The 26,737-nt window shown below is 40.6% G+C and overlaps 1 protein-coding gene across 3 annotated transcripts in view; it reads right to left on the bottom strand.

The window, feature by feature from the left end:
* Positions 1–26,737, bottom strand: part of unc5ca (unc-5 netrin receptor Ca) — a 205,299-nt gene that overhangs the window by 53,459 nt on the left and 125,103 nt on the right. For all 3 annotated transcript variants that reach the window (XM_056377039.1, XM_056377038.1, XM_056377040.1), the window contains 2 exons: positions 24,800–24,943; positions 12,591–12,694 (listed from right to left, as the gene is read on the bottom strand). In XM_056377039.1, coding sequence (XP_056233014.1) covers positions 12,591–12,694; positions 24,800–24,943 — 248 coding nt within the window. The remainder of the gene's footprint in view (positions 1–12,590; positions 12,695–24,799; positions 24,944–26,737) is intronic.

The raw sequence follows: 26,737 nt of genomic DNA, 5'->3' as shown, positions 1-26,737 counted from the left end.
AAAAGTTCAAATGAAAAGGTAATGAGGAGGTAAGGGAGACTGAGGGAGAGACAGCGATTTGGAATTTCCATACTATGTCAATAATTAGGGAAAGAAAGGTGGACGGGAAGCAGAAAGAGGCTAAGGTGCTGAATGGAGAGAAAAGGGAGGGAAGAGACTAGATGGGGAAGATATACTGAGGTAATCCATTAGGCCCAACACTTGAGAAAACAAGAGAATGAGAGTAAAAGTAATGTGAGGAATGCAGGGGAGAGAGGGAAGGGGAAGAGAAATAAAATTAGCAAAGGACAGGAGGAAGTTGGTGAGGGTAATGTTTTATCCCACAATTCTTGTGTCAAAACATGAGGTGTGTGTGTGTGTGTGTGTGTGTGTGTGTGTGTGTGTAAAAGAAAACACTAGTAACTCCAAATACTGCTACCTCCCCCAGCCCATCCCTCTACTATCAAAGAACGAGGCATTACATAGACGGACGACTGCGGAGGATTGCCCTTTACAGAAAGTTAGAGAATGTGCGGACGTACGGCGGGGGACAAAATGATCAATGTGTAAATGTGTAGTCTCTGGGTTGAGAAATGTGTGCTCATGGTTTATAAGCCCTGCTCTAGGATTCATATTCCATGCCTCAGATTTGTAAACTGTGCCCTTGGATCCATGTGCTCAAGCGACCTGGTTTGCGTGATGGTGTAGGTGGTTGGTGAGTAAATGTGAAAAAAGATCTGTGCCAAAAGTGAAAGAAGGAGAGAAAGAAGCCATAGGCCTGGAAGTGGAGGCTCAGAAACCAGGAAAGAGAGCACATAAGATAGAGAGAAATGAAAGGCTCGAGGTATGGCAGAGAAAAACAGGAAGCCAAGGGCAGAGACATCCAAAGAGTTGTGGTACTGAATTTGCTTAACCAATAATTGCCAATAAATCTGACTATGTCCTGACAGACAGTTCAATAACATTACATTGCCAGGTGAAAAGTACAACACAGCCAGTGAGCAGGTTAGCTAGAAAAGATGCTTTAAATGTGAGGCAAATGCATTCAGCTTAAGCCTGATTATATTTTGATCACTTTGATCCTAAAATATATTCAGTTTCAACATTCACAAGTCCAGTATTTCACCATAGTGCAACATTTGTTATAATGATTACAATTTAGGGCACTTTTTTTGGTAAAAGAAGTCAAATGATTTTCAGTTACCTTAACAAACTCCAGGTGCCACTTAAGTACAGACTGCAATCATTTTCTTAATTTATTTCTCTACCTGACTCTTTGGCTGGATTTTTAAAACACATTACAGATCACTGAGACTATACCTAATATGACGCCAGAGGCTTGTTAATGTGAATTGGTAAGGTCAAGCTTTGGAGTGAGAGCAGCGAGGCATCGAGACAACCAGGTGAAAGGAAGGTAGATGAGTTGGCACTTGGAGCTCAGGGAGTAAAGCTATTCCCCAACTGTGGGACTATAGTGACCTCGTCGTGTAAAGTTTTTATCACTGATCAGCCAGTGAAATTCAAAAAGAATGACTTGGAAATGAATCATTTGCAAAATAAAATATCATAAAATCTTTTTTTTTTTCCCCCTCGTAGCCAAAACTGTACATACAAGTCAGTGCTTCCTAAATCTGAGAACCAAAATCTGATGATAGAAAACAAGAAAAACAGGAAATTAGAATGTACAGAAAAAAATATATAAATGAATAAACAAACAGTAAACAGAAAACCACTCAGACTTAGAGCTCTAAGGGTGAAAATGTTTTGGGGCTGTGATAGCAGCAGTGGTAGCTGAAGGGGGAAAGAGAGGGGTGGGGGGTTTGGGGGGGGGGGGTGGGGGTTACAGAGATGACAGTTTTGGGTGAGAGTGTTAGGGGACGGAAAGCTGAAATGAGACCCTGGGCTCAAATCATTAGAGGAAGAGGCAAGACGAAAAACATCCAAATCCACTCAACAGCTCAGACACGTCAGGGGAACATTTCCCCAAACAGACGCTGACCCAGTAACAGCTGGAATCAGAATCAACACCTCAAATATCACAGAGGAACAGTTCAAAAGGGAAACTCTTTCTGCTTGTGGTAGAGGGACTGAAAGTGAGGAAATGAAAAGATTAAACTTGTTCTCCTCTCTTTAATATAGCATGCTGTACTTTTTGTTGTCTAATCTGCAAGCCCAGAATGTCACGTGGCAATATTTGCTGCGGAGGTATTTCACAGCACACACACTTCACGAGAGCTAGATAAAATCTGGTGACACTTATGCAAGCTGTCAGATTATGCAAACACAGAACTGTCAAGTGGTTGATTTATTAAAGTATAATGCATAACTATTGATATTTCTTCGCAGATTCTAATTCATATTCCCGACAATTATTTGAATGAACGAAAAACAGAAGTGGATCGTCTCACCATATCTCTAATAAACTCCCCATTTCAAAATACTGAGACAATTTTGGCGATTACACTACGACTTCTACACCCCTAATAAAAATTATTGAGTTTCCTTAAGTCTTTAAAAGCAGTGTGTTGCCTGACTGACTTTCCTGGTTTGCTGTGAGCCAGTGTTGAAATGATTGACAGGTTGTTAAATTATAGAACAGCCCTGTGCATGGTTACGGGTCAGTGCGGTGAGAGTGTTGAAGCCCTATGTATCTGTGTCTCTGGTGCTTTCTTTATTTCTCTGGACAGTGATGTATTTTGCCTTTCCTGCTGAACCCTCCAGTTCACTAAGTACTTTAACATCACTAATGGCAACAACAGAAGACGGAGAGAGGACGAGGGAAAGAAAGGTGAAGAAAGAGAGAAAGTGAGTGAGAGAGAGAGAGAGAGAGAGAGAGAGAGAGAGAGAGAGAGAGAGAAAGAGAGAGAGAGGCAAAGTGGCAGAGACAAAGGGAAAGAAATAAAGAAGAACGTAATGGTGGGGATAAAATGAGAGCGATGGGAGAGTGCACAAAAAGACACCACAGGACACAGACTGCTATAGAGAATTTAAGTGTTTTAGCATTATGACCTAAGAACACCTGTAATGTCTGACTCATCCGGGAGTGAATGCTTTTCTGGCAGGTTGCACCATCTACCTTTGCTTCATTTTTCCCTGTGCAGACATTTATTGTGTATGTACTGTAATTACAGTAAACAATTCCCAATTTCTTGAGGTTATGCACACGACCCCAACAAATTGGATTCTACATGAACTGAATCAAGTTACAAAATAAAAATAAAATGTGTATGTGAATGCATGCATGCATATACAAAATATGTTGTAAGTCAGTACTTTTATAACACATAGTTGTGTATGTGTAAAGGTATATATGGGCATGTTTAGTTTTAATGTGTGTGTGTGTGTGTGTGTGTGTGTGTGTGTGTGTGTGTGTGTGTGTGTGTGTGTGTGTGTGTTGTGTGTGTGTGTGTGTGTGTGTGTGTGTGTGTGTGTGTGAGTGTGTGTGTCAAAACTGATTCACTCCACAGTGTAGGAGTGCTGATGACACTCCATAATCATTAAAGCATGAAGAGGCTCTGAGCTGATTGGGGGCATGCTAATCCTTTTTAATTGACTCTCCAGCTCTCCAGTGTTATTAAAACCACCCAATAACAAAATCAGCTTTGCTTTATTAGCTGGGTCAGCCGAACTATTGGAGACCTCCCTGTTTGTTAGTGTATCATTTTGTTGAAGGATGTATAGTGTAAAGTATAAGGTGTGTATGGTAAACAAACAAAATGGACACACAGAAAACATAAAGAGGTAGTAGGCGTACCTCTGCTGGGAAGTTTTTTATTCTAAACAACAGCCCCGTTTGAATTCCATTCAGACTGGTAAATTCTGCAGTACATGATTTATGTCCAATGCCAAATTTCAGTGCAAATGCAGGAAATTTTATGTAGTAAGAGGACAGAGGTTGAGGTGATGACGGGGTGTGTAGTGCACTTGATTTTGACACAAGAGATGATCGTTTTTAAAATATTTAAATCATGACAATGATATTTATCTAAGAATGTTAGTTGCCTAACCTTATCCATACCTTGTGTGGATAATGTAGGAAAAATCAATTAAAGAAATTGTATTTCTGCAGAGTTGGTCTTTTTGGTGAGTGAGCTGGACAACCAGCTGCTAGCACTTCCTTTTGCTACATGCAAATGTTTGAAGAGTTTATATGAACAAACGCAGATATTTTACTATATGAAGCTGAATGTGATCAGGCATGGAAATTAACAAGATTCACTAACCAGCACTGGCCAATACTGCATCTTTGAACACACAATTTTACGTAGCTGTGCATCAAACTGCGGCAGTGATTTGACAATTTTTACTTCCAAACGGACAGCAGACGCCATCATGAGCCGCATATTCTCTCTTTATGGCTCCCTACTGAACTACAGGCGCATCTTTATCTCTAAGTGCTGTACATCGGCCTCTGCCAGGTCACACTTAAGTAGCCTATACAGCCGTCTACCTTTGAAAGAATTATGCTTCTGAAATCAGCAAAGCATCAATAGCACCAAGTGCTTCTTGGCAGAGTGTTTGATAAGCTAATGTTTCAATACAATTCCAGGGTGTAAGCAGTATTGTGGTTAATACAACTCAGCAGAAACGTACTCATATTTGATTGTATACCACCGAACACATCTTACATAGTGTTAGAGGCCTGAATCATAGAAATGATGGGTTTTACAATCAGACAGCAGAGGATCACATATCATTTACATATTCTCTGCTCCACAAAGATGAGACGATCATCATCTGATAATGTTCTGTTATCAACACGGTCAAATTTATAAAACTATTAATTGCACTGACAATGACCTCCTTTAGTAACTCACTGAAGACTACTTAACTGAATAGTGATGTAAGTGAAAAGCAATTAATTGGTAGCAATTATTCAAAGCCCTGCCTTATTAAACTTTTTCAGTCTTGGTCCCAAATGAGGAATTTACTGTCCCAATTGCTGTAGTAGTTAAGAATATAAAATTATATTACAACTCTTGCCAGTAGTAGGACTGAGAACAATTTCAAGGTGCTAAATTGTTTCATAAATGAGTTTCTAATATGTTTTTTGTATTATTATAGTACACATATATGGAAATACAAAGACACCTTTTATAGATGTTACAGGCTTTTGTGCACAACTTTACAAATGTTTTGTGATCCTAAAAGACTTACAAGGTCTAACAACGTATAAAAGTTGACGGAACAGAACAGAGTTTTGTTATTTGACACTGTCACACCCTGCGTCAAAACACTGTGTCCATTCATCCATGACAACACTGTCAGGACTGCCGAGGGCAGCGCGGGTAGCTGCCTGACAATGCAGTACACTCTACACTGTCATGTCACCATCAATCCACAGCTTTGTCTCAGAGCTGTGTCAAGAAAGACAGGGGGCGTGAAGAAGACTGAGAGGCAGCGATAGTGACAGAAAGAGAAAGTGAAAAAAGACAGAGAGGGAGAAGAGTCAACAGAAGGAAGTGACAAAAAATGAAAAAACAGAAATTGAAGCGGAAAATGAGTGAAAATTGTCAACAAATAGACAATAATCTAAAAAAATTTTTAAAAAAGTGGTCAGCATTTCAACACCAGCACATTTGGAACTCCTTCCATGTCTGCCAGGAAGACATAAAAAAAGGGTTAATTGCAAAGGCAGAATATCCTGTAGTTTTTGCGAGGCTTTGAATAGGTAATGAGAGAGGAGAGAGGAGGCTCTCCTAATTTGGGAGGTGTGGAGAGAAACACCTTCATTATCTCCTACCCTCATACTTCTGAGTCAAGCACCCACTCAACCCCTCTCCATGGCGCACACCCAAAGAACAAAGCCCTCATTTCAAAAAGACTCAAACCTCAGACCACAGAGAACTAAAACTACATATGATCACTGGTCTGCACACTTCCTGTCATCTCTGAGGAGGGAAGGAAATAATACAGGTTGAGTCATCAGTTAAGAAACAAAACACAGGGCAACTATATGTAATTAGATGCTTCCCTCTTTCAATTTTGATTGAAAGTTTCCTTAAACGGCCTTGATGATGGTTGAATGTCCCCTAAGCGTTTACAGTTACAGTCACTGTGAGGGCTGAAATACCAAAACTCTTCCCCCTGTGTGAGAAAGCTAAGATATGGGTGTAGTGTTTTTATAAAAAGCAGTTCCAGATATAATTTGCAAACATTGCATGCACTCTGAAATCAGCATTATACATGAAAAAATGAAGAAAGGCACAGAGAAATAAAAAAAGAATGATTTTCAGTATGCTTTGTGCAAATATTTTGCAAACAAAATATATTTGAGTCTCAGTCTAGACAGAAGCAGCGACTGGAACCGTATGGTACTGAACTGAGAAAACGAGCAACAGATACACTGATTTTATGACTGTATAAAGACACACACACACACAGAGGTCAACAGAATAAAATAGTGAGGAAATCTGATAGCTGCTGCTGAGGTTCTGCAATGGAAAATTCACATTTCGGATGCAGTTCTGCACAGTCTGCTGGCTTTGGAGAGGGATCTGACTAATGCCTGAATTTACTGACATGGCTTATCACTGGATGAACAGCCTCCCAAGGCTCCTAAAATCACAGCTTACACTGGATGTATATATTTTTGTCCATCCTCTCCTCGTGTGTGTATGGAAGTGTGACACTATCTCTTTGAAAATACAAAGTAGTTATAAAAGACTGCACTGCTATCCGGTATGAGAAGTGAATGACTCAAAGGAGATAAAGCATACTGTATGTGTGTTTATGTGTGTGTCCATCCATGTGTCTGTGTACAATCATCATTAGATAATGATCATAATCCCTGTCTACATCTCCTATGTGCAACCACAATACATTTACAACCAAAACAACACAAAAGCTGCTTCTCCTCATCTGTCCCATTTGTAAATTACTCTGCAGTAGATAGACCATCGCAACAGCATTTTAATAATCTTAACACCATTTCAATAATTCACCTAGGCAGTAGGAATAAAAAAGAGATTGCTGACTAATCTGTGGATTACGGTGATGATTTCTGACAGAGGTTGAGGATAAAGGTAAAATGTGATGGGAGATGAGCCGTGGGGCTTACTATCCTAGCTCAAAGAGGATTAAGGTAAGGATCTATTGGGGAAGCAGCATTACATAAAATTGTTTTGTGCACATACACACACACACACACACACACACACACACACACACACACACTCACACACACACATAAACACACAGGTACACACGCTACATACACATGTGTTTCTCTGAGGAAGGGCCAGGATGAAAATGGCTTTAATCCTTCTGGTGCTGTGGTCACAACATTTTGTAAAGCTAAGGAAAGATCTCATGCTTTATTTGACATTACACATTCTATCTATAGACCTTCTCTATCCCTACATGTTCATTCAATTCTTTTTATTCAGATACACAAGGAAATCCAAAAAAAAAAAGCCATTCATACTGTCCACGAGCCTCGCAGATATTTATTTCACTAGATAAAAGATGGATTTCGGGTATATTCAGAACTTAAGAGTTTATCCTGTGGTATTTGACAAATACGTTTCTGAGGCACAGAGGGACAATGAGCTCCAGTGAGATCCATAACCAGTTTAAAACTAAAGGAATACAATAGTTGTGCTTCTATCTCTGGACACTGAAAGACAGCATGTCTTTTTTGTCACTTTAATTCGCACTGTCATCCTCACTGTCCATTTAAGGCTCTCCACTGGCACCAATATTATAACCTCCAGACAGATTCTGCTGGTAAACGTCATCATATGACACATTAACAATAGTGACTGCGGGGACCGAAATGTACTGTTTGTGTGTGTGTGTGTGTCTGTGTCTGTGTGTGTGGTAGTGTACAGTATACTGTATGAGTGTGAGAGTGAGGAAGCCGTTAGCGTTTTGGCCACACCACATCACTGATTCCTTCTGACAGAAAAGTCTGTGATGATTTCCATCACACACTGAGACACGCCCATGCACACGCACACGCACACGCACACGCACACACACACACACACACACACACACACAAATACATACACACACGGGTAATTACACAAATGCAAATGTCTAGACTTATTCAATACGGGTTAACTTAGAAAGCCATTCATAAAAAATGACATCTTTGGTCACTGCAGGAGAGGTTAGAGACCATGTGTGTGTGTGTGTGGTGTGTGTGTGTGTGTGTGTGTGTGTGTGTGTGTGAGAGAGAGAGAGAGAGAGAGAGCGAAAGAGAGAGAGAGAGAGAGAGAAAGGGGGGGAGAGAAAGAGGTGAAAGGAGAAAGACTGTGTCTCCTGGACTCACATACACACACATTTGTGCACCATGTATGTGAGTATGCATGCTCTGCCTGAGGGCAAACATCTCTTTTAGACTGCTGCCTATGGTGAGCTATGTAACAGCAACCTTGGAGCTGGCAGCTGGATGTGTATCTTGCTCAAGGACACTTAAACAGGCCAAATGTCAGGAAATGCTGGCTGATATGAAGCTCGGAGCTTGAATCCAAATCTCATATATGAAGGACAATCCCCCAACGACACCCTGTTGCAAAAGCAATGAAATGTTATTGTTCATTTATTGTGATGTACATATATTGAACCTCTCTAGAAAACTGTAGGTCTCTGACTTTACTTATAATTTATCTTCTGAAATGAAAGACTTCACTCACACAGATAATATATAGGTTGATCATAAGCCATTATCCAAGTGAATAACTTGCACTAATTTAGGGTGTGGATTGAGTGGTTAAGAATGTGACAGGAACTTGACCAGGCTCCAGACACATATCCTGTTACTGTCTGACTTTGTGCATGTTTGTGTGTGTATGTGTGTGTACGTTAGGGATACACACGCGGAGGGCCTGTCACCACACACTGATGTGTTTATTTCACTGCAGCTGGGGTAATCACTCACACACAGAGACAGACGCAGACAGGCAAACACACAAATATTCAAATAGACACCCAGAGTTACACAACACACACGCACACGCACACACACACACACACACACACACACACACACACACACACACACACACACACACACACACAGAAATCCATAACCCCACCTGTTACGCGCAGTCCACTGTGCTCTGCCTGGCCCCTGGGGTCACTCTTACTCTTTGGATTTCAAGATTTAAAATGTATTTTTACAGTCAGACTGCTGCCTCTACGTCGCAATGAACCTCCCAACATGTGTAGGAAAAAATACACAATCAAGTGGACTCAGAACTAAGTCAAGTTTCTTAATTTCAATGGGTGATTCCACCATCTTGACTAGTGTGGACGACCTTGGGCCACAAAAGTACTTCATAATAATAAAAAGTTTGCAAAAAAAAACCCAAAAACTAGGCTAATACACATTAAAATGGATCAAACTACAAATGCTTGTCATTGAAAGTGAGGGGCTGCACTTACTGCAAGTTCTCTGAATTCACTGCCTGTGTCCATAAACTCTTTCCTGTTGAACTGCTGAACCCTCCCCTGCTGAATCCAATAGCCTTCCATCAGCTTTTAAAGCTTTTCTATCACGGTCTAAAAAGAGATTTAGATGTTTCTACAGGATTTCACAATGCCTCAAATTGTGTCTCTCATGAGCTTTATATTGAAAGAGAGAAAAAAAAAAACATGTAGGTGGAGGAAGTTGACTGATGACAAGAGCAGCACTATCAAAGGAACGAGAAAAGGAAATAATGGTGAATTGGTTGGTGTCTCCACATTTTCCTTGCAATGTCGAATTGGTTTGACCCCAGCCTCTCAAGGCTAACAGTTGTGCAGCCGTTAAAATGATCCTTGGCTAATCTGTCTCGTAGTGTACCTCTTGTCATGCTTTAGTGTGTGTGTGTGTGTGTGTGTGTGTAGGCTGCATCTGCAAATGTATCTTTGTAAATGTATGGAGAACCATCTGTGCGTAGGTTGCCATGTGTATGTTATACAGATGTTAGATGTATATGAAAGTAAAATGTGTATGTGTTTGGGTGTGTGTGTGTGTGTGTGTGTGTGTGTGTGTTTGGAGAGTAAAGGCTTTGGAGCGGCATGTTGACAGCCACGTGATGCCAGCTGGGCATTACGATGTGGGTGTCACATATCAGGGCACCGACCCTATCACACTGTCAACTTTACAACAGTCATCAACTGGTCGACACGGTAACCGCTACCACTAATATTAGAACGTTTTTAGGGAGGTCACAGGACAGCAACAAGGAGAGCTGTCAATCAAAAGAAAAATAAAAAAGGTGTGTGTGTGTGTGTGTATGTGTGTGTGTGTGTGTGTGTGTGTGTGTGTTTGTGTGTGTGTGTAAGAGCTAGCAAAACAAGGAGGAACGATGAAATAGAGAATGGGCATGATAAGAACAAAGGAATAGAAAGTCAGAAGAGACAAAAAAATAAAATAAAAAAAAATATTCAGGGCTACAACCTGAGGTCATCAGCAGGTTTTAAACCTAAATCCCTCTAATCAGCTTCAGCAGACAGGGCAGACAGACCAATCCATTTGCCCTGAGATCCCATTATGACAGGAGAGAGGAATGGAAAAGGTAGCAAATTGAACAGAGTGGAAAAATAGCTCTGAGTGTCTGTGTGTTATAGTGTGTGTGTGTGTGTGTGAGAGTGTGTGTGTGTGTGTGTGTGTGTATGTTGTTTATGAGCATACCTGTGTGTGTTAATGTGCTGTGTTCAAACAGGTGTCACAATAAAATGCAGTAAGAAAATAAATAAGGCAGGAGGAGTAATGAGCAATTCAAGAGACTCCATGTTTGTGTGTTTAAGTCTCTGCAGCTCCTACTGTTGAACTGATGTCACAATTCAACATATTTATTTGCTTTACTTCCCTCAAAAGAAGAATTAGCGATTTCTAGAGGTGAAAGAGCAAGATCTCTGTTATTCCCTACCACTCCTCCTTCTGTCTCATTCTCTATCTGCTCCACCTTCGTCACTGCCATTTCCCCCACACGCACTCTCCCTCACTTTGTATGCTGGTCTGTCTGAGTGCCTCCCTCGCCGCCTCTCCTTCACTTTCGCTCTCCCCCCTCTCTCTCAGGGGAGCTGTGTACTTAGGTGCAATTGAAAACGACTATCAAACCCCGAGGAGCGAAACCTGATTCAGAGACTCCTTATCCGGTAGCGCAGCCCTCTCTCCAAGTGCGGTGCTGCTCTTCCCCAGTGACCAACTAAATGAAATTATGTCTTTTTATCCATTCAGGTGGGAACGCAGCCAGATGAAACCAGCAAAGAACAATCTGAATTGTAAATGACATTCTTCACAGTAGTTAAGGCCCTCGGGGAGTGGAAGTGACATGTGTGGCTCTTCCAAAGTGGATGTTTACTGTGCAACGTGTTTGATGAGTGAATAACACGTCAATGTGCTGACAATGTACTTGAGGCATAAAATATTATCGTACATCAAGGAGAATAGTGGTGTGGTAGTGTGAGAATGTGTTTACCACACTTTTATTCACATGTACATACTTAAATTCACACCTGTTCAAATTACTAGCATGGGTAGCAATCTCTGACCTTGGGCAAGGCAGTGAACTTACTGCTTAAATGGCAAAAACACTGCTGTGCTCACTGTAATACTTATGTCATATGTGCAAGTGTAATTTCCCCCTCAAGTCAAGTTAACCAATTGCGATCACCTCTTTCTTGTTTCCTCTTTAACTGCAACTGTATTCACACATCAGTTCAGTTTTCAACAATATGTGTATGTTTGCTATTGAAAAGGAACATAACTATTTTTCAGTCCTTTGAAGGGAAGCAGGAAATCTACTTTCATTAATTATGCTCATTATTTTCAGCAAAGCTCAGGTACAGTAGGAGAGAGAGCATTGGAAATAACATAGGAATGTAGGTTAAACCCTCTGCAGTCGCTGAAATTTCTTCATGTAACTTGTGCTGCAACTCAAATTGGCTCACTGGGGACATTTAAGTCTAAGTTTAAACTTTGTATCTTTCGATCAATGTTGCCTCAGTGCGGCAGAGCTCTTCAAGCAACAGCCAGTCAAAACAGGATTCAGGACCCTGTGACAATTCAATACAAATGTTGATGCGCACTGTAAAACAATGACTTATGTTTCTGAAAACACCTCAGAAAATATTTAAAAACAAGACAAATTAAATTAGTTTATGCCAATCTTTAATTAGTTTTCCATTTAACACTGGCCTTGCTTGTATCAAGGTTCCGTAATTTAAATTTGCTACAGTAATTAGGTCAAAATTATTTTAGTTTTTAGATATTGCGTCTGATCAGCTTTTAGTTAAAAGAAAATAAACAAACAAACAAAAGGCTATTTAACAAAAGAGTCAGGATACATTTTTATTCAGCACAACCTTCAACCACTGACTGCAGACTGTAAAAGTGTGCATGCGCCCACCAAACTGCTCTGTTCCGCTGTCTGTCATTCACAGTTCCAGGCAATTTCAGAGAGTGTCAAGATTTTTTCTGTGGCACTTTGAAGTTATTTCCACTTGATGATTTCTATTTTTATATTTTGTTTTTTAACATCTCCTGTTGTCTTTATTTTGCCATCGCGTCTCCTCTGTCACTCCCTCGTTCAGCTCCGGCAGTCCTCCCTCCTCATCTCACATCTTACTTTGTATTTACCTCAGGTGGAGGTTAACGATAATGTTGCACATACCTCAGCAGCTGGTATGCCCTCTGGAGGGCGACACTGTAGCAGCACTTCCTGCTCCAGAGATACTTCCTTTCCCAAGGGTTCCTGTTCGAATGACTTCTTCAGGTCTGAGGAGACAAAGAGAGACAAGAAGCTGAATAACTGCAATAAAGGAGGTTATAATGTGAACCAGAGAGCGTGTGACAGTTTTTTTTTTTTTTTTTTTTGGCAGTTTTGGAAATGCATCTGCTTGCTTGATTTTCAGACAGAAGTCAAGTATGATAACATTATTTCTGTTTTTAAAACACAGTTGTTGAGGTATTCTTCATAGTAATGACGTTGTACTGTTACATAACACACAGCAGCGAAGCCACTAATTATATCAAAAGAGAAAGAGTCTCAATAGAAAGCAGAGGTGGCCATTTTGCAAGACATCCTATGATTCAGCAGTTAGGGAGACCATTTTGGAGATGCTGCCATGTCATTGTAAACCAGCCTCATTACCTCATTTCCACGGCAACAATCACACAGTAATTACGGAGTTGTGGTTGAAGTCAGCCATGCATATGTTGACTTCTCCCGCTCCTGTCACTTTAGAGATGTACACAACAAGGAAAAACACTTAGCTGTATATTCTTAGACTCAGCTAATGCTCACACTGGGGTACGCATGCACACAGGCGCACGCACACGTACACGCACACACACAGCTGATCAAGGAATTAAGTGCTTTAGCTGCTTCACACACTAAACACAGGCAGCTTTGTTGCATGCTTGCCCCTCAATCACTATGCACAATATTTAACCTTGCTTTCATTCCATATAGACTTGCCAGAGTTCGGGGATCTCAAGCAGGCCAAAGACAATAAATGATTCACACTAATGGTCCACATGCTGTGATAAATGACAGCATTACAAAGCAGCATGGAATGCACCGCCATTTCTTTCACTGAATGTTTCAGAGAGGGCTCAGCTGTTTTCATTTTGAGGAAAAATTGCTCACAGTAGCAGACTTAAAGACAATTAGCCAGACGTTTAAATAAGAACAACAGAGGACGGAAAGACAAAACACAAGGGGACGGACAAAAGGCATTAAATGATGTGAATGAAAGTACAAAAATCCTTGTGGGTGGATGGATGAATGGACGGATGAAGGACAGTTTTGTTTAACTGATCATTGCGCTGAATATATTTTTCTCTGCATCTTTGTCTCTCTCACTGCCACTTTCCCCCCACATAGTTTGACACAAGAGACTGAACTGTATTCATTTGGGAGAGCTTCAAAAGGGGCAACAACGCCAATAATAAACAGCTGTTTATATTGGTGTCTTTTTCTGTAACTTTCTGAGTGAGTTTCTTTCACTACACTATAAACTTTCTGACAATCTCCTTCTGTCTAGTTTTACCCCTGACACTGTAATCTTCTTTATCGTTCTGTTTTTCAGAACTTTGTCCTTCTCTAGCTTGACTGATTTCATGTTGTGGATAGAGTTAAAAACATAAATCACTGCTTTTCTGTGAACCCGCCTACTCTGCCGTCTTACAGTATACTGTATGTATGTATGGCTATATTGGCACTGAGCTAAACACATGTTAAAATAATTAGACTGCAACAGAAAAAAAGACTATAAAACAAACTGTAACTTGAGAGGGGTGGCAGTGTTGCATGATTTAACAGGTGACTTTATTTATGGTGCTGATCAGAAAGTGTAATGGATTTCTATAGAAGAACATATAAGCAAGAGAAAAGTACAAATGATAATAATCCCTGGAAGGATCTGTAAATTGCCCTTTTGTATCTATGCATTCAGTAATACAGTAATACAGTAATACATCTGTGTGAGTATTTATGACTGCATGTAGATACAGAAAAATGTTTTCATACACATGTGAACAGATGTGTGAACGGACACACATGTGTGTTTGTGTCAAATATCCTGAATTTAATGTCAGCAGGTGACCATGGTGCATAACACTGGCTACATAGCTGAAAAGTGATGTGGGTATTTAACAGTGATATCTCGTGGTTTGCAGGTATGGAAGCATTAACAGCACTATTCTAGTTTTGGGGACATATTGATTGAATCTAGCACAAATGCTGAAGTTTTTCACTTTGAAGAGTTAGAGAGTCACTTTGTTAGTTTGTGAAGGGCAGCTGCAACCATGGACGACAAATCCTCTGTCCTTTAGTTTTTTAAAACCATACAGAAAACTTTCATGGGAGGGCACTCTGTGTGTGTGTGTGTGTGTGTGTACGAGAGAGAGAGAGAGAGAGGAAGAGCGTGTGTGTGTGTTATCCTTGTGTCCTTTTACTCCTCTGGTTCCCAGGTGTACTCTTAATCACCTTATCCGTCAGCTGTGGTACACCATTTGTGGACACACACAGACACAGGCACTCACTAGACAGAGCGTTTTTTTGATGCTGAACCGGTCGAGTCTGTCTCACTCTCTCTGTATTTTATCAGGACAGTCACCTTACAGTGGCCTACACATATAGAAAGTGGCAGAGGGAAAGAGAAGGAGAGGTAAAAAGAGGGGGGGTAGAAGTTGGGATGGCAGTTGGGGGGTTGAAAGATGAGAAGCAGAAAGAGAGAGGAGAAGGAGGGAGAAGTTGGCAACACACAGCAGGACCACCTTACTCTTTCTTAATACCAAAACCACCTGCTTGGTCTTTGCCTATTAAAGTCTTTTTCATGTCCACCATACTTTCAATATCAAACCATTCAATAAAAGTTCATGTCAGTGAATCCACCTCGTATCATCTCTGTCTATCTGCTTTATCTCTCTCAAAACCAGTGAGCTGTAAGAGAAAAGGAAGAGATAATATGTGTCTAGCTACAGTAAGTATTAAAAGTTTGAATCCAGCCATTAAATAATAATGCACATATGCTCACTTCATAATTTCAAATAGTATGAATGTGTAACCATAAATAATTCTCCCCTATTCCCACATACAGATGTAAGGGATGGACAACCCAATGGGAAATTGCATGTCCCAAGGAGGAAACATCCCATTTAGATCAGAGAGCATCATTAGATATTTGCATGAAATGGATTTCAATAAATTGGTGGATAATTCTGCACAGAAACTGGTGAGGAATAAACATCTGTTTACTACAAGACAGCTCACACTGTTACTGTGTGTTTATGGCTGATAAAGAGAGGTTTGTCAGGCACTATGATCAATGCTTTGGTGATCAGTTTGACATGCTTTCAATGTGACACTGTGACACTGAATGTCACAAACAAGTGTGTAGTGTCTAATCTCCTTTAACTGATAAACAATACTTATCAGATTTTGTATTGACACAGTTTGTTGTACACACTGTAGGCATCTGAGATCTGCACTAAACAACATGAGACATCTGGCATATACCCAGTGGCTGGTATACTGTATTTTGATGGTAAATAGCAGACAGTTCATACATGCTAACATTACAAGCTTCCATTATGAGGAGGCTTTCAAATTGTACAGGCAAACAGCAGGAATTTCATATATGCTAACAATACCCATAAACATGAGTCATGAAGCAAAAAATTAATCAATTAATTAAAAAAAAATCAGGAAATGCAAGAAAATGGAGATTAATATACAGATTAATATCTAAAAAGTAAGTTCACTGGTTTCCAACAAGTTTCTTCATTTCTGAATACTGAAAATCTGCAATTGTGGTAAAGTGTTTTCTACACAGTGATGCACATGCATCCTTTATCATCTATTGAACAACAATACACACCCCATGGGTCAAATGTTGTCCAGTTGTGCACAGAGGGGAGTTCATGGAGTTTCTACTTCATGCTAATGTCCCCTGGCATGTGTCATCGATAACTAATACAGATTTGGGACCATAGTGTCAATCATTCTTGCCAGCTTGTGTGTCATTGTTGAACTACTGTATGCGAGCTGAAAGCCAGCAGCAGATGAGCTACAGACATGAGAGGCAAGACACAGCCTGCCACTTGAATCCATGCGAGATGATCATGCTAACTGCTGTGTAGTGATACGCCACTGACAAAGCTTTTAAGATTCCCAAAATTCTCCAGAATAACTTCCCACCTAAATGATGAGGTTTACTGTCACGCAATATAAATCTACTCATTATCAGATTCCACGTGTACAGCTGCATTGGTTAAGAGAGTTATGTGAGGACACAAAGTATTGCTGAGGCTGAATGATAACTTCATAATACAGTCAATCCCTGTGGGGGATGACAGCCTGAACAGAGCATGATGGTTCATTATGGGAGTAATCACCCAAAGCTTTAGCCCTAAATCCACCACATGGCTACCCACACAACGCAGAGAGACACACATACATGGGCAGATACGGAGGGACAAAGAGAGAATGATGGAGACAGAGAGATACTGTCACAGCGAGGAAAATACACTCAGGAGATGGAGGCAAACAAGCAGGCACAACATGCATACACAGAGACACAACCACCACAACACAAATAGTAAGATACTCACAAGGGGGATGGAAAAACAGACAGACAGACAGACAGACAGACAGATAAACACACACACACACACACACACACACACAAACACGTAACCACAAATGTGGAAAAAACAACTACAGATGCAAGGACAGAGAATGAGGAAGTGATTGAGGGATGAGACACAGTTTTCTCATGCCAGCCAATTCCAGGAACAATTTCCTGGTCTTAATTAGTGAGGGAGATAGTGAAATGAGGAGTTGGCTGTGAGAGTTGATTTCCATAAAGATTGAGAATGAAATTAAAGGAGATTAAAGCAAACTGCTCGGGGGATGAGCAGACAACACACGCACACGCACACACACACACACACACACACACACACACACACACACACACACACACACACACACACACACACACACACACTCACACACTCACACATAGTGCTAAGCAGGGGGGCTCTGACGGACAAAATTTCACCAGTTTGTGGCAAGAGTGCTGTGTGTGTTTGAGAGAAAAAGAGGGAATGTGACATTGTTTTCACGACACCAGGGGACCACGAATTCACCTCAATGGAAGGTGTGTGTGTGTGTGTGTGTGTGTGTGTGTGTGTGTGTGTGTGTGTGTTTTTGTGCATGTGTGCAAATATGTGCCCAGGGGAAATATGTGCACAGGAGAGGAGGGACAGCTGTGTCATATCAATTCACTGACCCCACTTCACTCCCAAACTGCAGATAACACTATCCAGATTCATAAATATAACAAAAGCAAAGATAAATTCACTAAACAAGTTTTTAGAATTACAACAGGGTTGAAAAGTACAGAGGGCAACCTTGTAAAGTGTTCTTCAGTTTGAACTCCTTTATATATACAGTAAAGCGGTGTAAGCATCTATTCATGACCTCTTCTTGCATAAACCCTTCTCATTCTCTCTGCCTCATCATCTCACTCCTTCTGTGTCTCTCTCCACCTCCTTCCTCCCCCGTCTAAAACTTCTTCCACTGCTCAACTAAAATTGTTATTATGTTTGTGGTTAGTTTGTTGCCTCAGGCACCTCTACATAAGCACATTTCAGAGCAATTATCCAAAATGGGTGTATTTGCCTGCATGCTACCCATGCCAAATCATAACGGTTTCCCCTGGTGGAGTTGCTCAAGCAATAAAGAGCAAGGTGAGATGCTCAGGAAGAAAAATAGCGAGGGGAGTGCTCTCCTCTAGTCTAAGAGAGGATAATTTGGACAGTAAGTTTCCTACATGATAGTATGCAATGGAAACAATCAGAGCTCTGGCTTAGAAAACAAACAAAGTGATGTAAGTGATAAAGCACACAAGAGGGTAAGATAATATTCAATAAGGATATGTAAATGTAAATGGATTCGTAATTAAGACACATTTATATTAAATGATAAAAATCAAAGTTGTAAACAATGAAATAGTTTCTCCCGTATCAGCTAAGTATATTATAATGATGAGGTGAAACTGTTTTGCTTTCTGCTTTTGTCTCGATGAAATAAAAGTCTTGACAACGGTGCATGGCCCAAAGCCAAAGAGAATTTAGTGTTAGTATGGTCTGCTTCATACGGGCGTCTTCAATGCAAAAATAGCAAAAAAAAATGAGAGAAATGAACCTAGACTGTGACCTCAAGTGTCAGAGTCATTTTCAGTGTAGTTACAGAAGGAGTCATTTTCTCTAAGTGACTTTGGGGAGTCTCTTTCCACTTAGACCAGTTCTTTCACTGAACTCTCCACCCTGTCATTTCAGCACTTCACAACCTGTGATCAGCTCCAGACATCAGATGAGGTCTTTCCATCCACAGTCAAGTAAACAACTTGATTCGCTGACACAGCTTTGGCACTCTGGAGTGAGACACTTCCTCTGGATCATAGTTTGTAAAATTACTCATTAAGGATGGAAAATGGCTCAAGTGCCTGTACACTAAACAGTAAATAACAAAGGAGGCATGCAACTATTCTAATTACTGTTTCACTTACTTTTCACGATGGTCAGTCAAATATCTTTGTTACTTTAATATAAATTAGAATTGGCAAATTAGGTTTGGCAAAAACAGAAACTTATGAGTTGTGTGCAACTTTCTGTGAAAAACAATATTCAATTTCTCAATTTTTATTTACATAGCACCAAACCACAACAGATGTTATCTCAAGGCACTTTTCAAATAGAGCACACTCTAAAGTACCAGCGCTCTTAAGTACCAAAAGATTTAATCTAAAAAGATATTTACACTTTCAACCTTTAGACAATATCTCAAATATCTAAGCTCAGATGATGTATTTATAAAATAAATTACCTCGCTTTTGTTTAACAACTCAATTTTATTTCTTTTCTTTTTTGTTTTAACCTTTGACTTGTACACTGCATCTGGTTTTAGGGAGATGCATCAGCTGCTCCATGAATCATTTATGTCTCTCTAAAGACAATGTTGATAATAAACAGTACAAACAAACAGTAATATGGATTGATATACATGTATATGTGTTTTTTCACACACTTGGCATTTAGAAAGTGACTTAAGTTCTGTGTCACTAAACTCAACACTGTGGCTTACCACTTTAACACATAAGAGTACACTACAGCAGCCTGTGACATCTGGGAAAAATCTCAGTGGCTTACAGCAATGGTGAGGCATCATAACCACATATACGCACACATTAACACACACACACACACGCGCGCACGCACGCACGCACGCACACACTCTCTATGGGTTCTCACTATAAAAATGTTTATTCAGTGTTTGTGGCCACCATGACGTCTCTCTAAAAGCCAGAAACCAAGACTCTCTTGATGATGTCATCCAGAGAAAAAGCACTGAAGGTTTTCCACTCAATGTCAGGGTGACTGCAGACGGATAAACAGCACAGTCTTTTTGGTTCATATCTATACTGATTTGCATATTCAATAATAAAACTGCTACTGCATGCCATTTCATGCCAAAAAGGGTCAAATGTCATTTGAGCTGTGGTTGTTGCAGCAATTTGGTTTATGAGCTGCTGAGCAAGTTTCATACCAGACAGGCGGGCTAACTCATTGCAGTTGTTTCCAGTTGCTGGTTTACAAATGACTGGGTCTAATGTTGTAAGCCACGTGCAGGTTTAAGCCTTAATGAGTGTGGAAGAGTTTTGGTTTTGCTTAAAATGCTTAAAATCTAACACAAGAAATCACTGTCGAGCCGTGTTTTCCTTGGTGTAATTCATCCATGATTGAAGGAAAACCTAAATACATGCAGCTGAGACATTTGCATCACAAACAAAACAGACAAAATTCACTAACAGACATTTTCCAGTTGACACAAGTAGCTGCCGGGGCTGCTGCGTCCCAGTGTGTCTGGACTCCTGATTGCTATGCACACACATGTCTCAGTGGAAGGTGGCAGAACAAATTGCCATCATTTGAAATTTGTCTGTGTCTGGGTGTTTATGTGAACATGTGTGTGTGCGTGTGTGTGTGTGTGTGCGTATTTGTGTCTGTGTGTGTGTGTGTGTGTGTGTGTGTGTGTGTGTGTGTGCGTGTGACCTTGACATATTGTTAATCCGCTGAAGGAGAAAAGACTTGACCTGATAGATACAGGGCCAAAGAGCATGACTGACACTGCATGCACATTTGTGTGTATGTACGTGTCTGTGTTTCGCTTACGTGCCTGCAATGCTGTGCATGAGTGAGAGTGTGGGAATGTGTGTCTGTGTTTGTCACACCTGCTTTATAAACTTGAATTAAGCTGCCTGAACCACCCATAACTCAGCTAAAGTGCCCTGCTGCAAAAGACCAACAAATGACTCTGAGATTTAATATCTCTGACTGTGTGCTTGACACTTTTACAGCCACAACACTGATTGCCATTATCCAGCTACAAAATGCGTATTTACTTACTGCCTTGAAGTGTTAATTCCAGTTATTAAAACAGCCTGAAGATGCCGGAGAATGAGAAAGACGCAGTGACAATGAAACAATAAGCATGGTGAGCAAACAACTAGAAGAGGAGGATATAATGGGAGGAGAAATAAGAAAATGAGTGGGACGAGGAGATGGGTATGCAAGAAAGAAATGCTGAATTGCTATTGCACGGTGCTGTAGAAAAGACACTTTGCTCAGCAAGCTCTAGCTGCCAGGAAGCATTTTAATCACAACAGTAGATCCAAATAGGAGCCGAAAGCAGGGTAGGTCAGAAGGTTGGGTCGATTTGAAGTAAAAGGTTATCGCAAGAGGGGGCGAGTGTAATCAGATCTAGTTAAGGGAAAAATCACTGTTATAACAGAGACAGAGAATGTGAAGGACGGAGGGACGGACAAAGTCAGATGGAAAATAGACACTATATAGGAAAAAAAGGAAAACTGAGAGAGATTTGAAGAGAAAGAGAGTAAAGTAAAAGAGGGGCTGGATTTCTATCATCTCTCTCCTCCCTGATATCTATTGGCCCATCATGCCCTCTTAAAGGTATCCTCCATCACCATCCTTCTACCTAACCTCCATCAGAGGTCTTACGTGTGTGAAATACTATATACTGCATTTATGAAATACATGAGAAAAGGAAAGAAAATGATAAATATAGGTAGCATGCTGGTTTGCTTTTGAAACAGTGTGGAACTCTTGGTTTAATTGTAGTGTAGATTTATGATTTGTGTAGATTTAGCATAGCGTATGTAGAATACTGGGTAGCCCTTGGAAGGTCCAAAATATGAAAATCATACCAGACACAGAATTATTTTTAGCTTCTATGTGATTTAGTTATTATAATTATTAAAGTTATTATACGCAGCTGGAACAGAGGTAGAGGATCTGTGGTGCATTCTAGCAGTTTAAAGTGTAAATTATACACTAATGAATCAGACTGAGGCAGACAAAGAAACAAATAACACAGTAAAGGGAGAAAAGAAATAGATAAGACGGGAAGTTTCTAGCAAGTGTAAACTGAGGTGCAGTGAGCTTGGACTCACTGTGACTGATGTGGCAGCACGTGCTAAAAGCTGGTATCACATGATGATATTGGTGGCGGGGACACTTTAAAGTCATAGAGTGATGCTGACACACACGTTGGCCCTCTCTCACACACGCATGCATCCATCCAATCAGACATACCTTCGTACTGTTGTCACCTACCCATGTGGAAAAGGTACGTCACTGAACAATGTGGCCTTCAGTGCTCTGTGTGCATCTCTGTACTATTGTTTGCCTCTGAGAATCTCAGAAGCCTGCATATACGTACACTTGCCTGCATCTGTCTCTCAGCATGTATCAGACCGGAACGTTGGCCAAAAGCAGCACATTACCCAGCATTCATTGCACCCGAAGGAGGGCCCATTCCATTCGAGGATGTTGTTAGCGGAGCTTAGAGGGATATTTCTGACTGTGTCACTCTCCCTCTCTGCTGACAGACAGAAAAACACTCGCATAGCAAAGCAATACTCTGTTCTAAGCTCAAATGGTCTTTAAAGCTCACAAGCCAAATTAGTAGGGAAATATGTTGCTGTTGAACTGCGACACGACTGTGATCATACACTGCATTTCATATTGTATGAGCTTGAATTTTCAGTTTTTTTCTACAAATGCACTATTGTATATTTAATATATTTAAATAATCTGGTACAGGTTAAATTTACCATATGATACAGCGTAGTGTTTACAGTGTATAAACCTACTATGCTAAATTAAATAAATAAATGCATGTCAGTAAGTAAATAAATAAACCAGGCAGCCAAGCCCTGCAAACGAGAAAATGCAAGACACATTTACAGCCAAATAAAATAACCTGAAGTGGAAAACAAGGGGTCAACATGATGGATTTCCTTCTGCAGCACCAATAAGATCAACCAGGGAAAACAAGTTTTCCAGGGTGGGTGTCTGTTAGAGTGATATTGTCTGTTAAAGTACTACATGCGAGGATGTGTGCAGTTTGTAGTGTGTGTCTGCTGAATGGACTCTATCAAAGCCCCCAGTTGCCTTTTTAAGAATTCACTCAAGCACAGCCACACTGGCGGCGTAAGCCAGGTAAACAGCAGAGGTGGGGTCGGATTTGTTATAGGTATTTCTTTTTTTGCCTGACCTTTCAATAACCTGAGCACTCAGACAAGTCCCAGTTGTCTTATATGGCTGAAGTGACCAGAGCATTGATGCTTGGAAAGCTACGGTTGTGGGACCAATTCTCAAGCCAGTGAAAGGAGCCTTTAAGAAACAATCCATTCTGTTAAATGAGGCTTATGTTAAAAGAACAAACAAGGCGTTTTAGGTGAGGTTTAGGTTTTCTATCAAACATCTCAACTCCCTTGCTACTGGGTCGCTGCAGAGCTGTCAAGTGAACGTCTTTCACAACAGGATCCAACCTTTTCTTCCCCCTGGACAGTTGCTGGGGTCTAACAATCCTGAAATGATTTCCCCATGTGATCACTGCTCGAGTGACATTGAGTCTGCTTGGGTTTAGTCTGGCCTGTGTTCTGCCTGTGTTCTTTTGGTGACCTTATAGTCAGACTCCCAGTTGTCTTATTAAATTCTTCACCAGACCATAACAGGAAGCTACTGATGGCAGACTAAAGTTATAGAGCTACTGTAAGTTTCTGCTTAGAAAAGTACCTCACAATATATCATTCAGTGTAAAACAATTTTGAAGGTTCTGCCCAAGTACAGCAGGTTTTTCCCTGAGTCTTTTCTCTTTGTGAGTTTTTCTAGTTAAAACTTTATACGTCATGACAGTAATGTGCCAGTACACATGAAAAGAAAACCAAACATACAGGCGGAGTCATAGTCCTTAAATTTTATTACATAAAACCTAGCTTTTGATGCCATTTATTATTTCTATTAATTTTTCAGCAATGCCCATTCAGTAAGTTCTGTAATATCCTCTCTATATTCGATTTTTTCATTTTTAGTGGCACCATTTTCACACAACATTCAAGTTGCCTACTTATACACAAGGATTTTACATGAAGCAATGTGTGTAATTCAGTGTTAGTGTTTGTAACTTTGTCACCTTATTGTTCACTTATTTTTCTTTCCGGGGGTCTATCAAGTTATGGCTAATGCAAATATCTCCTACTGCTGTCGGTTCACATTACAAGCACTCGACTGGTGAAATACAAGGTGGCTTTTATTGTGAAGCTGTCACAGGAAGCACAATGTATTTGTTAGAGGTTAGCACCAACAGTGATTGTTAGTTGAAACTGAGAAGACAAAAGTAAGTATCTGCTAAAGAAGTGTTTTCTGTTTAACTGCACTTCCTGTTACTAAAAGTCTAATGTGCAATACATATTTTACCAACTGCTGTATGTATTTATATGTGTGTTTTTTCTTCTTCTTGAGAGCCACTCTTGATTAAAAAGTGGAAGTTATTTGTAGCAGACTGTCGATGTCAACATGTGTGTGCATGTGGGGTAATCATTATAGTGTATGTTCATCTGATTAAATATGTATGTGTGCACACGTCTGTACTTGTGCTCTTGTATGATTGAGTGTTTTAATAATTCACACACTCTACTTGCATTCTATAAGCTCCTCATAATCTTCCTCTGTCAGCCTTCCCCATCCTCTAAAGTCTGCTGTCTTTCACACAAGGCTCCTTTCATGAGACTGGAGCCGGCGGAGTGGAGGCGATAACTGCGCCTGTGCATGTATGATTGTCTCTGTGTGTGTCTTTCACTTAGGAAGCAGAAAGCCGGAATTTGTGTTTATTTACGATGCTGCCTGTTTTCACGTACAAGTGTCACCCACCAAGCACTCACCCACACCTTTAGACAGTATGCGTACTCAAGTGTAAACACCTCGCAGGGACTTTATGGTACTCACATGCAATGCGGACATGCGCCTTGCGACTTTTGGTGGTTCCAGCAGAGCTCCAGGCCACACACTGACACCAGTAATCTTCGGGACCAAACAGCTCTTCCACTTGCTGCCGTGTTATTTCTATACTGGCTTCTCTTACCACCAGACCTGCAGAAGAAAGGAAGAGCACTGTTGCATCATTTACAATATCAGTTGAGATTTGAATTAAAACCAAAAAAAGCTCTTGCAAATGGTAAGTGGCTCGAAACTTCCATTTTTTTTTTTTTTGTGAGCCACTGAAAGAGTAAAAGCTAAAGTCTTTTCAAGCCCCTGCTCTTGTGATATTGCTTTTATGTTAGCTTAAGAAGCAACAGTCAAAGTGGTGCACAGTAAATGTCTTAGCAAGTAAATAGAGGCAGGAGATAATAATACAATATCTGCTGCTCTTTACAAACACAGGTCACTTTACTGAGCAGATTCACCCTGGATTTAATGTAAACTTTGTGAGACTTTCCTTTGCATTTCTCCCACTTATCTCCCTCTGCTCTTCAATTCCCTCTTTTCTCTGGTGTTTTGAAAGCAGCTCCATGTGAAGAGTAAGTGTGAGGTTTAAATAGCTTCACCCTACTGATAGGTCTGCAAGGGAGCACAGATACAGGATGACTGCAGAGGAAAATAGGAAATGAGGAGCAAGGGATAAACTCAGGATTAAAATATGGACGACATGCGAGAGGGACATGTAGAACACAAGAAGGAAAGAAGAGACTGAGAAAATTGTGGAATTGCCTGACAAAGGAAAGGAATAATGAAGAAAAGGAAGTAGGAGAAGGGAGCAGACTTGAAAGAAAGAGGAGAGAGGAATGAGAGAAACGGTAGACTGGCAGAGGTAATGGAGAGCAACACGACAGAGGCACAGAGAGGTAGGTGAGGGCAATAAAATGTGAAATGGTAAGGAAAAAGAAAAGGAGATAAAAATGGGTTTTAGGTGAAAGTCGTGGGGACTGGGGAGTAGACAGGCAAAATGCTATGAGAAAAGATCTTGGCAGTTTATTTAAGGTTCAGCAGCGTTACAAAGACCCAAGAAACATTCTCTATGGGGCTCCACAAATCTGACTTGAGCCTATTACTTAAGAAGACTCTCGGTAAGTTCTTGCCACTAAAGAAATTGAGAGACAGTTATAGTAAGCAAGCCAGCATAGAGGCCAAGGGGACAGAGAGGAAGGCAATAAGAGAAATTCAGTGAGCAGGATTGTGATGGACTAAAGGCCATTAATGGCTGGCAAGAGAATTAAAGAGAAACCCAGAAACCCATGAGGGCAAAGAGTTAGAAAGGCAACAAAAGCTTTGTAGAAGCTAGAGCTAGGAGATGGAGAGAAATGGCTTTTGAGTCAGAAAAAAAAAAAAAAAGATTGATAAGAAGGGACATTAAGATGGAAGAGATGGAAAGTTAAGGGAGAACTTAGATGATATGGCAATTCAAACAGCACTGAGGCACAGAGGGCAAAGAGGAAAGTAAGGTAGAAAGTAAAAAGCTTGTGGAAGGTACTGCTGGCACAACAAGGGATAATTGCCAGTGAGCTGGAGAAAGCTTTGAGGGCAAAGAGCAAAGACGGTATAAAAACTGGTGTGAATTCTAGCGCCAAAGTAAACTAGCAAACAAGGGAGATTGTTATAGTTTCACAGCTTAAATGAAAGAGCAAGATACAAAGCAGGAGAGATGGAGGCTAAGAAAATGGCAGCTAAAGAGGCAATTATAACCAGCAAGCAACCCAGGACTAAAGCTGAGACAACTAGTAGGCAGGCAGTTGCAATGAGTGAAGAGCACAAAGAACACAGCGTGAGGACAAAAAGGGAAAGAGGGATAGGGAGGAGGAGACCAGTGAGCACACTACTGCCGAAGTAATGAGGAAAGTGAGGCAATTAAAGTGAGTGGCTCAAATGAGGCAGACAGCTGGTTATGGT

The sequence above is a fragment of the Seriola aureovittata genome, chromosome 5 (assembly GCF_021018895.1).
Source record: "Seriola aureovittata isolate HTS-2021-v1 ecotype China chromosome 5, ASM2101889v1, whole genome shotgun sequence".
Lineage (NCBI taxonomy): Eukaryota > Metazoa > Chordata > Actinopteri > Carangiformes > Carangidae > Seriola > Seriola aureovittata.
Note: the sequence above shows the minus strand (reverse complement) of the source record. Positions and strands in the feature narration are given on the sequence as shown.